The sequence below is a fragment of the Genypterus blacodes genome, unplaced genomic scaffold, assembly GCF_046128005.1.
Source record: "Genypterus blacodes isolate CSIRO-AG114 ecotype Tasmania unplaced genomic scaffold, CSIRO-AGI_Gbla_v1 ptg000727l_1, whole genome shotgun sequence".
NCBI lineage: Eukaryota > Metazoa > Chordata > Actinopteri > Ophidiiformes > Ophidiidae > Genypterus > Genypterus blacodes.
This window is the reverse complement of record NW_027467400.1, coordinates 1-14,837: the sequence shown is the minus strand read 5'-3', so window position 1 is coordinate 14,837 and position 14,837 is coordinate 1. Positions and strand designations below refer to the sequence as shown.

At 51.7% G+C, this 14,837-nt stretch overlaps 2 protein-coding genes across 5 annotated transcripts; both read right to left on the bottom strand.

The window, feature by feature from the left end:
- Positions 1–268: 268 nt before the first annotated feature.
- nek1 (NIMA-related kinase 1) lies at positions 269–11,019 on the bottom strand. 4 transcript variants are annotated; one of them, XM_076140627.1, is made up of 36 exons: positions 10,943–11,019; positions 10,562–10,710; positions 10,339–10,435; positions 9,947–10,044; positions 9,765–9,848; positions 9,574–9,641; positions 9,390–9,476; positions 9,081–9,135; positions 8,765–8,965; positions 8,604–8,670; positions 8,191–8,330; positions 7,913–7,978; positions 7,561–7,620; positions 7,440–7,487; positions 7,170–7,250; positions 6,905–7,086; positions 6,707–6,829; positions 6,531–6,633; positions 5,815–5,904; positions 5,267–5,350; positions 5,104–5,181; positions 4,907–5,002; positions 4,665–4,829; positions 4,530–4,583; positions 4,186–4,435; positions 3,936–4,088; positions 3,616–3,771; positions 3,344–3,526; positions 3,156–3,261; positions 2,927–3,006; positions 2,637–2,851; positions 2,278–2,435; positions 1,503–1,888; positions 1,290–1,423; positions 1,059–1,191; positions 269–825 (listed from the first exon to the last, which is right to left on the bottom strand). In XM_076140627.1, exons 2-36 carry the CDS (start codon positions 10,676–10,678, stop codon positions 812–814), a joined length of 4,212 nt encoding a protein of 1,403 aa, XP_075996742.1. In that variant the 5' UTR covers positions 10,679–10,710; positions 10,943–11,019; the 3' UTR covers positions 269–811. The 4 variants fall into 4 exon arrangements, with proteins under 4 accessions (XP_075996742.1, XP_075996744.1, XP_075996743.1 ...); XM_076140629.1 differs by having other exon boundaries at positions 3,616–3,780; positions 3,951–4,088; XM_076140628.1 differs by having other exon boundaries at positions 4,530–4,580.
- Positions 11,020–12,407: 1,388 nt separating this feature from the next.
- On the bottom strand, positions 12,408–14,828 carry LOC142990762 (palladin-like). The gene is made up of 3 exons (XM_076140631.1): positions 14,666–14,828; positions 14,395–14,528; positions 12,408–14,294 (listed from the first exon to the last, which is right to left on the bottom strand). The coding sequence occupies exons 1-3, from the start codon at positions 14,821–14,823 to the stop codon at positions 14,134–14,136; spliced, it is 453 nt and encodes a 150-aa protein (XP_075996746.1). The 5' UTR covers positions 14,824–14,828; the 3' UTR covers positions 12,408–14,133.
- Positions 14,829–14,837: the final 9 nt, after the last annotated feature.

The following is a 14,837-nucleotide window of genomic DNA, read 5'->3' as shown; positions in this document are numbered from 1 at the left end:
CTGGAACATTCTGAATGAGCCTTTCAGCGGAGACGTCGGCTTCATCCTGACTTTACTCTCTGACAGATTTGGTGACGCTGCTGAGGTCACCAAAGGTCACCTCAGGCTCCTCCCCCTGCACCTATGAGCTCTCTCATCCAAGCAGCTGGATCTCATGTCTGACATGTCCTTCAACATGCCATCATGACAGAAACACACAGAGCAGCAGCAGCAGCACAGAGCAGCACAGAACTGAGAAAGACTCCCATGTTCTTTAAAAAGTCTTTATTTCTTATTTAGATTTACAGTATTAAATTATCAAATAAATATTGTTAACATACTTTATTTCTATAATCATTGCTTTCATCATTTGTGAAATACCTTAAACTAAGTGAGTCAGGAATAAAACCCTCTGGTAAAATGTGTTAGACAACATAAAGTCTTGTTTTGTGAAAAAGCAGTAAGAAAAGGAGGTTGAGCTGTTCTGAGTCGTTCACCTGTGAGAGAGAGAGCGAGCACCTGAGGGAGGGAGGGAGCGACCAGTGTGACAGGAAGTGTCCCCACAAAACATACATCACATACATGTGATCAACCTTAGAGTTACTTTGGTCAATAAGAACATTTGATATAATGCACTTTAGAGAAGAAGAGTGTCAGGAGCTCTGATGGTCACACAGCCTGAGACCTTTGGGTTAGGAGGCAGCATGCAGGTGAAAAGGTCACACACTGAGAGGCTGCAGCTCCTCATGCATAGATCCTCCTGCAGCCTGGGGGGAGGGGGGGGGGAGGTGTCAGATTGTCAGCTGACAGCCGGCCGGCCCACAGCACAACACTACTCATCATTATCTGGAAGAGAAGAAGAGAAGCATGTTAGAACACGAACACACACACACACACACACACACACACACACACACACACACACACACACACACACACACACACACACACACACACACACACACACACACACACACACACACACACACACACACACACACACACACACACACACACACACACACACACACACACACACACACACACACACACACACACACACACACACACACACACACCTTCCTGGTAGGCTCCGTCTGCCATCACCAGATGCAGGATGGAGGGATACAGATGTTGGTGCTCCACTCCCAGAATGCTTAGCAGCAAACTGGAGCCCAGGTTGATGGCTTCATCTTCATCTTCATGTATAGCCTGCAGGATGAACACACACACACACACACACACACACACACACACATTAGTTCTCTGTCTCCTGCTCCCTCTCATGTCAGACCCTCACACCTTCACACCTTGATCTTGTTGTAGACCTCGATGAACTTCTCAAAGCCGATCTGCTGCTCCAGGTTGAAGCGAAGTTCCTCCAGACGGCTGAAGATGCTGTCCTGATGCTCCGCCTCTCCCTCCTCATCCTCTCCACTGCCATCTACACACAAACAGCATGATGATCTACCAGCAGCCGTCCAGCCGTGGACACAGATGACTCCTCCTCCTCCTCATCTCACCTGACTGCCACTCTTCATCCAGCTGACTGTCACTGCTGTGGTTCTCCTCTCCCACACCGTTAGTGAGGAGGCCTCCAGTCTCTTCCTCACCACGACTCCCATTTGAACATTCCTCTTCCTCGTCTCCCTCCTCCTCCTCTTCATCATCATCACCCTCCTCCTCTTCATCATCATCATCATCATCATCATCTACAGCCATCTGATGACTGTCCTGTTCCATCTCAGCATTGATCCTGTTGAAAGCCTCCTGACCCTGGTTCTCTGCAGTGTTTCCGTTTAGGTCTCCTGCTCCGTCCTCAGCAGAGGTCTGGGTCAGGTCCTGGTCTTCCTGCAGGAGTCTCTCCATGGAGGCCCTGATGTCCCTCAGGTCTTCATCCTCATATGCACTGGAAGTGAAGCACATCAGCATCATGTAAGCATTTAGGTCCAACTAACCAGAGCCCAGAGCCTGGACCAGAGACCCTAAAGGACCAGGAGGACCAGAGACCCTAAAGGACTAGGTGGACCAGAGACCCTAAAGGACCAGGAGGACCAGAGACCCTAAAGGACCAGGAGGACCAGAGACCCTAAAGGACCAGGAGGACCAGAGACCCTAAAGGACCAGGAGGACCAGAGACACAGCAGATGGTGAAGAAGAAGAAGAAGCAGCTCATTCATCTGGTAAAGGATCGCCTCTGATGAAGGTTCAGCTCCAGTTTGATCCAATCCTCTCGTTTGCCTGTGTGTGTGTGTGTGTGTGCGTGTGCGTGTGCGTGTGCGTGTGCGTGTGTCTTACTCCTCAGGCTCTGATTGATCTTCATCTTTAGCCGCCTCATCCAGGTCCTCTATCTCCAGGTTGTCCTCGGGGGCAGCAGCAGCCTCTGTGGAGACGACAGAGTTCTGCCTGGAGCTGAAGAGACGGCTGAGGTCTGGCAGAGAACAAGTCCTCAACATCTGGAGACAAGGAGGACGAGAAGAACAGGAAGTGTGAGAACATGACAGCTGGGAGAACATCATCACCTCAGCAGCAGGTTCAGAACAGTAACCCTTCATGGCCCTGCTGTGAGTGTGACAGCAGCTGGTTGAGCTCTTCTCCAGTCTCTCTCTCTCTCTCTCTCTCTCTCTCTCTCTCTCTCTCCCTCTCTCTCTCTTCACCTTGGGGTTGTTGGCATCAAACATGCCGGTTGAGAGTCCGATCAGCAGCTCACTCTGGTTCTTGGAGCGTCGAGGTGAGACGGAGCGAGAGCGGGAGGCCAGGGAGGAGGAGGAGTCGTCTACAGAGGACTGAGCTGAGAGGAGGCACAGGGCGGCGGTGCGGCGGTGAGCTGGTGAACAAACCCTCAGAAACAGAGGCTCTGCAGGCTGAGAACCTGGAGGAGAGAGGGAGGGACATCAGGACAAGAAGAAGAAGAAGAAGAAACACAACTCTGACTCTACACACTTACCAGAGGAGTCTGCTGCTCTGTCTGCTCTGCTCTCTGCCTCCTGGGTGTTTGTTGATGAGGTCATACTGCCCCCTGGTGGCCTACAGGGGAAATACACAAGGATGAAGCCTCTCTGGTCTGAAGGAGAAGTTAACATCTACATGAAAGCTTCACACTTCAGACAGAGCAGAATACTTTACAGGGGGACAGAGCTGCTTAGAGGACAGAGCTACAGTAGAGGAGCACTCACTCAGTCAGCTGGGCCTCCTGCTTCCAGGCCTCCTGCACACCACAGGGGGGCTGCAGGGCCGGAGGAGGAAACTCCCTCAGGACCATGGACTCCACCTCTGAGGGATCTGGAAGCATTCAGGCCAGATTGGATTTGAGTTTAGATCAAATATGAAGGATGACATCACTAAGAGATGAGGTCATACTAACCCAGAGCGTCAGGGAGTCTGGGCGGTGATGCCACAGAGGGGTCCACTGCTCTGGACACAGAGGGGTCCACTGCTCTGGACACAGAGGGGTCTGTCACAGCCTCCTCCTGATCCTCGGGGGTCTGAACCCCAGCAGCAGACCTCAGTGAGACTTGATCCGGGGTCCTGGAGGGCTCAGGCTCAGCTGAGGAGCACAGAGGGGTCGTACAGGTGAGTGAGGCTCGACTCCTCCTCCTTTAGAGGCGTCACACACACCTCAGCTCTTTGACTCACCGTGTTTCAGACGCTCTTCCTCACTGATGCTGACTTCATCCAGCTGTTGTGTGTCAGGCTGAAGCTCCGCCTCCTGAAGGACTCTCAGCACCTGGGAGGCGGGGCTTGGGCCCCACACCTTCCGAGGAGGATCAATCATCTGAATGACCTCACCCACTGTCCTCTCTGATGGGGGGAGAGAGGAGGAGTTCAGTCAACACACACACACACACACACACACACACACACACACACACACACACACACACACACACACACACACACACACACACACACACACACACACACACACACACACACACACACACACACACACACACACACACACTCCTCACCGCTGGTCCTCATGCAGGTCTCCTCTAAGGTCTGTTGGGCCACAGACAGAACATCTGGATCTCCTGGATCTCCTGCCTCCCACTTCTTCCTGTCTCCACCAGAGGGCGCTCCTCCTCCTACAGGAGCCATGGAGGCGTCTAGCAGGAGGTTGAAGCAAAACATGGAGCAAATCTGTGAGTCAACAAACCCCCTGAGACACACAACAGGAAGCAGAGGAGCGGCTGCGTCTCTCACCACCGGCTCCTCCCCCTGGGGCTCTGGTCTCCTCTAGCGTCTGCTGAGCCACAGAGAGGACACACACTTCTGCTACCTCCCACTTCTTCCGATCTCCACCGGAGGCAGGACGATGGTCTGTGAGCCCCTGCTCCTCTTGAGGACCAGAGCCTGGTCCTGGGTCTCCAGGGGGCGGAGGCGTCTCCTCCTCTCCTGGGCTCTGGGCTTTCAGGTTCTCGTTGAGGCGACGGAGGATCTGTTTCTTCTCACTCTGACACAAACATGAAGGGAAGTGTGTGTACTGCGTGGAGGCTCAGCCGGACGCAGGCTCTCCACACACAGCTGTCAGTCATGAAGCCACTCACCTGGAGCTCTGCAGGCTCTGGCTGCTGAGGTAGATGTTCCTTCAGAGGAGTCTTCTGTCCAACACAATGAAAGCTATGTAGTCAAACCTTCTAGCTGCTGTGCTGTAGTCTGAGCAGATGTTCATGTATACTGACCGCGCCCACGTTCTTCAGAGCAGCAGTCATGGAGAAAGCCAGGCCGGAGGGCTGAGATGATGTCTGAGGCTCTGGATCGGAGGAGCCCGGCTGCTGTGGACTCTCCGTCACTGCGGCTGCTGCGTTTCCTGCTGCCGTGACGACCGTCACTCCCTGAGCTGCAAGCTGCCACAACACAGCAGGTCTGAGGTTAGACTGAGCAGAGGAAGAGCAGCTGTGAGTGTGAGGGTGGAGGAGCTCACATGTTCCTCCCAGGCTCTCTTCTCTCGCTCATACGCCTCCTTCCTCCTCTTCTCCAGCTGCTCTTTAAGAACAGCTGCTCGGGCGTTGGCCTGAGCCTGCAGAGACAAACAGCATGAAGTCAAGTGAAGGTGTTTAGAATCTACACACACACATTCACTGAAACAGGAAGTATGAGTGAAAGCTTGAATGTTCTTACCTTCAGAGCTTCTATCTTCTTCCTCCGGAGCTCTGCCTCCTCACTGGACTCCTGGCTGTCAGAGCCATCACTGTCACACTGAGACACGTCACACACACAGACACACACACATGAGACACCTGGAGCTCCTTCATGAGGAGGCGACCTCACATTAAGAACCTACCTTCTCTCCTCTGAGCCGAGCTTTGATCTGCTGACGTTCATTGAAGTTCTGCAACCGGATCTGCCTCAACCTGGCCAGGTACTCCTGAGAAGACACACGTCCAGGTTACATATACACACACACACACACACAGACACACATATCAAACATACAGATGGAGCAGTGAGACAGGACCAAGGATGAGATGTTAGCAGATATCATTCAAACCAAAAGGTGCAGATCAGCCAGAAGAAGAACTGAGCATGAAGAGAGGAAGAGCAGAGTGAAGGTTCATTCATCAAAGCAGAACCAAGGAGGAACCAAGGAGGAACACAGATATCGCACGCACGCACGCGCACACACACACACACACACACACACACAGGATGGTTTGTGTGACGGCGCTGCGTTTGGGGTCAAAGGGGTTCAGCAGACAAAATGATGAAGAGAAGCCAAACCAGCCGTGGAGTGAATGAGGACTGAGACTGTGGGTCTGTGAGACTGTGGGTCTGTGAGACTGTGGGTCTGTGAGACTGTGGGTCTGTGAGACCCGGGGCCCGGGCTCCTACCTCCTCCTCCTTGTTGGCCTTGGCCCTCTTGCACCGGCCCAACCCGGCCCGGCTTCCATAGACGGCTGCCAGGCTGTGATGGCGAGCGCCCTGTTCCATTCAACCACACTTTAGAAAACAACAATCAAGAGGCGGGGCCAGCAGGTCTGAGGTGTGAAGCCTCTGCAGGAGCTTCACAGACTGGACCTGTACTACCAAGCTCCATTCAGGGCCCAGGAGGTTCTGCTGGACCTCCAGTCTGACTTCTAAGCTCACTGTCGTCATGGTAACTTATGCTCAATCCTGGTGCAGAGGATGATGATGTATAAAGCGCTGCCTCGTGATCATCATCATCCTCCTCCTCCTCCTCCTCCTCCTGTACCTGCAGGAGCCCCTGAAGGCATCACGTCTCTGCACTAACAGGACCTTCTGGCTTTGAGGTAGAGATCAGTCCTGATTGAAGGGTTTGGGTTTAGGAGCTTCCTGTGTAGTACAGGTCCATGGAGACAGAGCAGACAAGCAGCTACACACACACACACACACCTCACATGGGCCCCTGCTCTTCATCTGCTTTGGTCTAAGACCTTCAGGTTGATCCACTCTGAAGTAGCTGCTTGTTTACTTTGTCTGTCTGTGTCACATGATGAAGCTAAGGTGCAGTGTGTGTGTGTGTGTGTGTGTGTGTGTGTGTGTGTGTGTGTGTGTGTGTGTGTGTGTGTGTGTGTGTGTGTACCTACCAGCTGTCCCTCAGCACGGACTTTGTTGATCATGGCTTCTCTCCTCCGCTGTAAGAACTCCTCCACCTGATAGGCTCGCTCAGCACCCATGTGACCACGCTGCCTAGCAACACAACAGGGCTGAGTGAGCATCATGCAGGTCCACTGAAGGTTCTGTCAGCAGTGTGGGCTCTGACCTGCTGATGTGGGCCGGGTTAGAGCCCTGCTGCAGCCTCTGGAGCTCTCTCTTGATGACATCAGCGTTTAAGAAGTGGGCGGGTCCGTTTGGCAGCACCGGGCCGGCGGGAGCGGGAACACCTCTGACACACGAGAGCGGCGACATCAACACAGACACAACACACACCTGACCTACCCGTGCAGACGTGTAAACCTACCGAGCCGGGCCGGCGCCCCCGGCTGAGGATCTGGCCCTCGCCGCGTCTTTGGGCTGAGGCTTGGCCATCTGATCCAGAGCTGCATAGTAGCGCTCATAGGGACTTCTGCTCGGGGTGGAAGCAGGAGACGCCTGAGCGGAGCCGGGCCCGACGCCCGCAGGCCGCCTCCCTCCTACAAAACACTACAGAGGGAACAGAGCAGAGAGGGTTAACCTGTGCTGATGGACACCTGTCACATGACTGAGCTGATGCTGAGTGATGTCACCTTCCTCTCTGGGCTGCTTCCTCCGCTGGAGCTCAGCACGTGCTTCCATCCCTGCTCTCTGGCCTGGTTGATGCGATTGATCTGCAGGGAAATCAGATCAGAACATCCTGTGTGTAAGAACCACACACACACACACACACACACACACACACACACACACACACACACACACACACACACACACACACACACACACACACACACACACACACACACACACACACACACACACACACACACACACACACACACACACACACACACACACACCTTCTCCTTCTCGTATCTCTTCATCTGCTCAGCCTTCAGCAGGAACATCTGGAGAGGACACACACACATGTTCAGAGAGAGTTTAACCCTTAGTGAGCCAGGATCAGAGACGTGAGCTCACCTGCTCCCTCTGCTTCCTCTCTTTCTCTATCAGCTCCATCCTCTTCTTCCTCATGCCATCCTGCAGTGAGAGGCACAACCATGTGAGTCAGAGTCAGAGTCAGAGTCATCTCACACACACACCTGAGGTCAGAGGTCAGAGGCAGCACGGCTCAGGCACTGAGACACTGAGTGAGAAGAGATTAGGTCATCAGGCAGAACGCAGCAAACAAGGCAGGAGAGGAGAGGAGAGGAGAGGAGAGGGAGGAAGGATGAAGACGAGGGAGCAAACAGAAAGAGGAGGAGGAGGAGGAGAACTGAAGACTGCTGTGAGGAGGAGGAGGAAGGGGGGTGCAGGGGGCTCCCAGCTGTACCTCGTGTTTTCTCCTCTGTTCCTCCACTTGACTCACTCTTCTCTGGGGGGCTGTTGGGGGAGGGGCCTAAGCAACATATGATACTGGGGTTCAGAGGTCGGCAACAGAGACAGACAGACAGACAGACAGACAGACAGACAGACAGACAGACAGACAGACAGACTCACACACACACACACACACAGAGACACAGATGGGAGAGGTCTCTAACGTGCCACACTAAGAGCTTCATCACCTGGAACAGTCATGAGTGAAGCTCAGTAACCATAGCAACCTACTTTCTGCTTCAGCGCCGGCTTCCTGTCGGCGGGCCTCTTGGCCCCGTCAGACACCTTCCTCACTAAGGGCACTCCGTACTTGGCGGCCGGCTTGGTGACTTTCTGTGGCGGGGGGCCGACGGCGAGGCCGGGACGCTTCTCTGTGCAGACAGGAAGGAGAGAGGAAGAACAGAGGAAGAACAGAGCATCAACCACTCACACTGGATCCTTTTATACTACAGAAGAGAAGCAGATAGACTTTATGATTGATCTTTATCTTCCATTTCTGCTTCAGACGATTCTAAACTCCAGCATCACAGGATAACAACAATAAAACAACACTTATAAAGGTAAGAATGTAAAACAACCCGAGTCCCCAGGCCGACCCTCTGACCCTGACCCTAACCCTGACCCCACACACTCCAGTCTGTTACCTGACTGTGGCACACACACTTTAGGCTGCTTGTGAAGGAAAGCATGGTGGAACTCCTGAGCAATGATCTGAAAGGTGAGGAGAGAAAGGTTTAGTAAGAGAGGAGGATGAGGAGCAGGAGGATCTGAGTTCAGAGGTCATCCTTACAGCCCGGTGTTCTACCTGAGGGGGGAGGAAGGTGTGTATCCTGCAGGACAGGAAGGGTTTGTCCAGGATGCTGCAGACGGAGGGCCGCTCTCTGGGGCTGCGTTTGAACAGCTGGCCCAGGAGAGAGCGCAGGTCCTGGGAGTAGTGAACAGAAACAGGAGGGTAGGAACCACGGATGATCTTCAGAACCAGGTTCTTCATGTTCCCTGCCTCAAACTGAGAAGAGACAGCAGAGTACAGCAGAGAGGCTTCAGGACCGGAGAGGGGAACGGAGTCAAGTCAGGCCTATTAGGATCTATAATCTATAAGTAATCAATCACACAGGACTTACTGCATGCTTCAGAGTGCACATCTCATACAGGACACAGCCCAGGGCCCAGATATCACTGAGAGAGAGAGAGAGACACACACACACACACACACACACACACACACACACACACACACACACACACACACACACACACACACACACACACACACACACACACACACACACACACACACACACACACACACACACACACACACACACACACACACACACACACACAGTGTCTGATTGGAGCCCTGCTGAGTACAGACGTGACACCATGAACACACTCAACCCTGGCACCATGGCAACAGGTGGTGTGAGTACCTTTTGTTGTTGTAGGGTTTGTTCTCACAGATCTCAGGAGAAAGGTAATACGGAGTTCCTATGCAGGTTCTTGCAAGTTCAACCGTGCTGAGAAGAAGAAGAGAGATCCACTGGGTCATGTATGTGTTAGCTTCAGTTACACACACATGTATGTAGAGAGAGCGGCTCACACACGTTCACACACCTGTTTAACACGCGGGCAATGCCAAAGTCCCCCAGCTGTACGGTCCCATCTTTGGTCAGGAAGATGTTCTGTGTAGAGAGAAGAAGAGTTCAGTGAGAGCTTCCTTCCTTCCTTCCTGTGGGACAGGTTCAGGTCCTGAGTGGACAGGATGTCAGGGAGGAGGAGGAGGAGTGTGAGGCCAGGAGCAGCACCTGAGACTTGATGTCTCTGTGGAGGATCTTCCGGTCGTGTACGTGTTTAAGAGCCAGACAGATCTGCACAAACCAGTTCAGGATCTACAGAGGAAGAGGAAGAGGTAGAGGAAGGCAAAGACACGTTAGGGAACTCTCACTGTGTGTGTGTGTGTGTGTGTGTGTGTGTGTGTGTGTTTTACCTGCTCTTCAGAGAACAGGCTCCCTTTCTGAGAGTTGATCTTCTTGAAGAGGTCTCCTCCCTCACAGTAGTCCATCACAATGTAGAGACAGCCGCCCTCTAAGACAGGAAGGAGGGAAACACAAAGGTGCACTGGGTGATCACATGATGGTGATCACATGATGGGGTTCTCATGATGGGGTTCACATGTTGGGGTTCACATGTTGGGGTTCTCATGATGGGGTTCTCATGATGGGGTTCACATGTTGGGGTTCACATGTTGGGGTTCTCATGATGGGGTTCACATGATGGGGTTCACATGATGGGGTTCTCATGTTGGGGTTCTCATGTTGGGGTTCTCATGATGGGGTTCACATGATGGGGTTCACATGTATGCTCAGAGTTCTTGCAGACCTTCAAAGGACTCCTTGTACTGGACGATGTTGGGATGACTCATGTTGGCCAGCACAGCCACCTCCTTCCCAGACTCCTGCCTCTCTCTGCTGGACATCTGTGAGGGAGAGAGAGAGAGAGAGAGAGAGAGAGACGATCACACACACACACACACACCCACACACACACACACACACACAGAGCAGACTGTGATGTGAAGTATAATCTTGTCATGTTCGCTCACCCCAGATATCCCGATCTCCTTGATGACATAGTGGCGTCCATCTTCCTTCGACCTCACCAGGATCGCTTTACCAAAGGAGCCTTCACCGATCTGCTTCACCTTTTCGTATTTGTCCATGTTAGCTGAACACGCAGCTCCTCCTGCTCGCTCTGCAGAGACATTAAAGAAGATCAAGCAAAGCTGCGCTCAAAATAAAAATCTCAGCGCTTCAGACTCGTGTTTTAGTGACAGTAGCAGCTCAGCTAGCGGCATTCTAACGTGGACGAGCCCTGTTTAACACATCAACCAGGGCGCTGTGTGGTGAGGATACGAGCCGCCGGGTGAGGAGACTCATTAGTGAGGCTCGGAGTGTATGAATGTGAGGAAGAGGAGGATATTTACCATCAGAGTCTCAGCCGCTGCTGCTGCTCATCAACTCTGTGTTTGCTAGCGTCCGTCTCCATCTAGCGACAGGAACTCAATGCTGAGTTTTCATTGGTGGGCGGTGGTTTCTGTCGGTCGTGGATTGGCCAATAGAGCTGTCCGTCATCTGAATAACGACACTAGCCTCCGCCCCTAGTGGCTGTTGCTGTGGACATCTTCCTTAGCAACCGCAGCAGCAGACAAACGCCTGCCTCACATGTCAGTGAAGAAGAAGAAGAAGAAGAAGAAGAAGAAGAAGAAGAAGAAGAAGAAGAAGAATGAGAATAATAAAAGGAATATAATGAATTTTCTTTCATTTTTCCTTTCATACCACTCAAAGTGAGTTAAAGACAGAGTTAACATTGTGACGGTCATAGAGGCAGAATGGCCGATAGACCGCGTGGTGGTCAAACTGGTAGAGGTTGTAAAATATACACACGTGTCCTTTAACCTCCTGAGACCCGGTGTCCTCATAGCTGGACCTCACATCTCCTCCCCTGCACCTTATTCATCATTGTGCTTAACTTAAACTTGTTCTGGTGTCTCAATGTTACTGATATCACTAAGAGAACACTGCCCCCTAGTGGTAGAAGTACCAAACAGCAGACAGGAAGAACTGTGACACTTGTGTTCACATGTATGTAGTACATGTATGATCACACGCTTCACTCTTTGCATACACACTGGTGACTTTCTTGTGTTTTGGAATAGAATAGACCCATTGTCCCCATATGATGACATCACTTCCTGTTCAAAGACCATGTTTAGGTTTTATTTTATTATTTAAGTGTAGAAACCCTTAGAGCCTGTGAGCCTTGGAGCTCTGTACAGGTGTGATGTGTGAAGTTACACCCAGACCCACATCTGCCCATGCCCCCCCCCCCCCCCCCCCCCTTCTGCTGCCCCCCTTTGTGCTGAGTCACCTCGTCCAGCCACAGTGGGCGTGGCCTGAGGTGTGCCAGTAGGTCGTGACTCACTCTGCTGCTGACTCCAGAGTGTCTGGCCCGGCCCAGCTCTGCTGTTCTCTTTCCTTCCCCTTTATCCCCTGGGAGACCCCTGCACACCCGGACAGGCTGCCTCTCTGCCAGCGGCCCCCTGAGCCCACCGCTGGAGGGGCCCAGAGAGGGCCCAGGCATGTTCCACTGCAGCTGGAGGGAGTTAGCGGCGGTGGGGGTATTTTTAGTTGTAGGAATGTTTGGGGTGTCCTGTTACAGCTCTGCTCCTGGTGAGGATGGAAGGCCGGAGGAAGCAGGCCAGCTCTGTGCTGCTCTTACTGAGACACACTGTTCCCATCACTCTGCTGTGTATCTTCATGTTCTGCTCCTCTGTAATGGGATCAGCAGGCACACAATGGACGCCACTGTTTCCACTGTGATTGCTCATAAGGTTCTCGGTCTTATTGTTGAACAAAGAGCCTGTCTGTCTATAAAAACGTCTCAGCCTGTCTCTGAAGAATTAGATTTTTATTATCTTTCATAACCTCAAATAATAACAGGAAGAATCCATACACAGGCATTGATTGGCATAGAAATGTGCAAACACAGTAATGATGCAAGCAAGACACAGAACAAGATGTCCACTCCATAAAGTGGACCCGAGGTGACAGAAGCGTGGATATAAATAGACCTTGAGTTTCACTTTCACACAGTTTGGCGTCTTTGCTGCCCCTGAGTTTCCTCCTGGTCACAGCACTTTGTGTCCAACAACAACATGCTTTCATTCTCAAAGTGATTTAAGGCAGAATATATATATTTATAAAACATCAGGATACAGAAAGGATTATGTTTTTATCTGAGGAAGTTTGTAAAAAGTAAAGTTTTAATGATATAAGTTCTATCAAGTCTGCTGGGAAAGTAAATACTGAACATTCTTTCATACAAAAATAAAGTGTTGTGTCGGACGAATCCATGAAAGCTTCAGGCAGCAGCAGGAAGCGTCTCTATGCACACACACACACACACACACACACTTATTCATAACCAAATGAGCCAAAGCTTTCACTTTCACTTCCATCATCACAAAAACCTGCTGTGTTTCCTCCGTCTGAAGACGAGCGACCTCACGTCACACTTTAGTCTGTCTGTCTCTTCTTCTTCATCCTTCTGCTGCTGCTGCCACAAACTAACTGACCTGTGGGATCTGTGTGTGATCAACTGACTGAACCTGCTTCTCTCCAACCCTCATTTCTGTTACTGGAGAAGCCCCAAACATACAGGATGTGAGGATGTAAGGATGTGAGGATGTGAGGATGTAAGGATGTAAGGATGTGAGGATGTGAGGATGTGAGGATGTGAGGATGTGAGGATGTGAGGATGTGAGGATGTAAGGATGTGAGGATGTGAGGATGTAAGGATGTGAGGATGTGAGGATGTATGGATGTAAGGATGTAAGGATGTAAGGATGTAAGGATGTAAGGATGTAAGGATGTGAGGATGTGAGGATGTATGGATGAAAGGATGTAAGGATGTAAGGATGTAAGGATGTAAGGATGTAAGGATGTGAGGATGTAAGGATGTAAGGATGTATGGATGTAAGGATGTAAGGATGTGAGGATGTAAGGATGTAAGGATGTATGGATGAAAGGATGTAAGGATGTAAGGATGTAAGGATGTATGGATGAAAGGATGTAAGGATGTAAGGATGTAAGGATGTGAGGATGTATGGATGAAAGGATGTATGGATGTAAGGATGTGAGGATGTAAGGATGTAAGGATGTGAGGATGTAAGGATGTGAGGCCCGGCCTGGTGCTGATATATGATCTGATGATACTTTAGGTAAACAATGTGCTGCTATGCCACATTTAAGCCCCTCCCCCCCCCCCCTCTGACAGTATTAGACTGGTTTGTAAATGGAAACACATGCTTTCTAATTTCATTTCTGTTTAAACCCTCCTTCTCTTACATTTACAGACAGGACAGATCTCAGGCACTTGAACAGGAAACCCTATGTACTTGTGTTGTGTGTAGGATGTTTTTCCCATCATGCCATGAAAACAAGGGGACCATGAATGCACCGCTTCACTCTGCAGTTCAACGACCTTCAGTCCTTCAGGTGGACGAGTTCACCTCCGCCCCTCTGTGCTGCCAAGGTGTGTGTGTGTGTGTGAAGTGTACGGAGAGGGAACACGGACGCAGTCTCCAGTCTCTATGGGGAGCCGGCCGGTTGATCTCTACAGGTCGTCGCTCTCTACCAGGCCGCCCGGCTGCAGGGGGCTGGAGTCGGGGAAGAAGGCGGCCTTCACGTCCAGCCCTCGCTCTGTCAGCGCGGCGTAGCGGCTGGTGGAGGGACGCACCTTCTTGGGCCTGGGGAGGTTCGGCTGCTGCCACTGAGCTGAGGACGGAGCAGAGAGCAAGGCTGAGTACAAACAAACAAACAAACAAACAAACAAACACAGGGCGTGTTCAGCACGCATCAGAGCGCGGACGCTTACTGTGGACGTCCAGGCGCGCCGTGCTGGAGACGATGCCAGCATCATTCTTGGCTGAGACTGTGTACCAGCCGGCGTCCTCCTTCATGGCCGGCTGGATGATCATACACAGGTAACCACAGTTATCCTGATGCATGCTGGGAAGAACAGAGTGACACATTGAATGGGAGTCGACACGTTCTGCTGCTGTGCTCCTCTGTGGAACATGATGTTGTTCTGTTTGGTACCACCAGAGGTCCAAACCCTCCTCTGCTGCAACCTTTCATACATGTACCTGATTCTGTCTGTGTTGTGTGTGAATGACTCGTTCTCCCGTTTCCAGAAGATTTGTGGGTAAGGAACCCCGATGACCCGGCTCTCCAGGCGCACAGGGTGACCCACAGCCACACTGGTGTTCTGAAGCTTCTCCACAAAGGACGGGACCTTGTGCATCTCTTTGGCTGGAG

What these genes read in the sequence shown, in the direction of transcription:
- nek1 (XM_076140627.1), bottom strand. Translation starts at nt 10,678, where the DNA reads ATGGACAAATACGAAAAGGTGAAGCAGATCGGTGAAGGCTCCTTTGGT. An exon ending in GCCTGTTCTCTGAAGAGCAG is followed by an intron (nt 9,849 to 9,946) that starts GTAAAACACACA and finishes CTTCCTCTGTAG; the next exon opens with ATCCTGAACTGGTTTGTGCA. An exon ending in AGAGAGCCTGGGAGGAACAT is followed by an intron (nt 4,830 to 4,906) that starts GTGAGCTCCTCC and finishes GTGTTGTGGCAG; the next exon opens with CTTGCAGCTCAGGGAGTGAC.
- LOC142990762 (XM_076140631.1), bottom strand. Translation starts at nt 14,823, where the DNA reads ATGCACAAGGTCCCGTCCTTTGTGGAGAAGCTTCAGAACACCAGTGTG. An exon ending in CACAACACAGACAGAATCAG is followed by an intron (nt 14,529 to 14,665) that starts GTACATGTATGA and finishes TGTTCTTCCCAG; the next exon opens with CATGCATCAGGATAACTGTG. An exon ending in GGCGCGCCTGGACGTCCACA is followed by an intron (nt 14,295 to 14,394) that starts GTAAGCGTCCGC and finishes CTCCGTCCTCAG; the next exon opens with CTCAGTGGCAGCAGCCGAAC.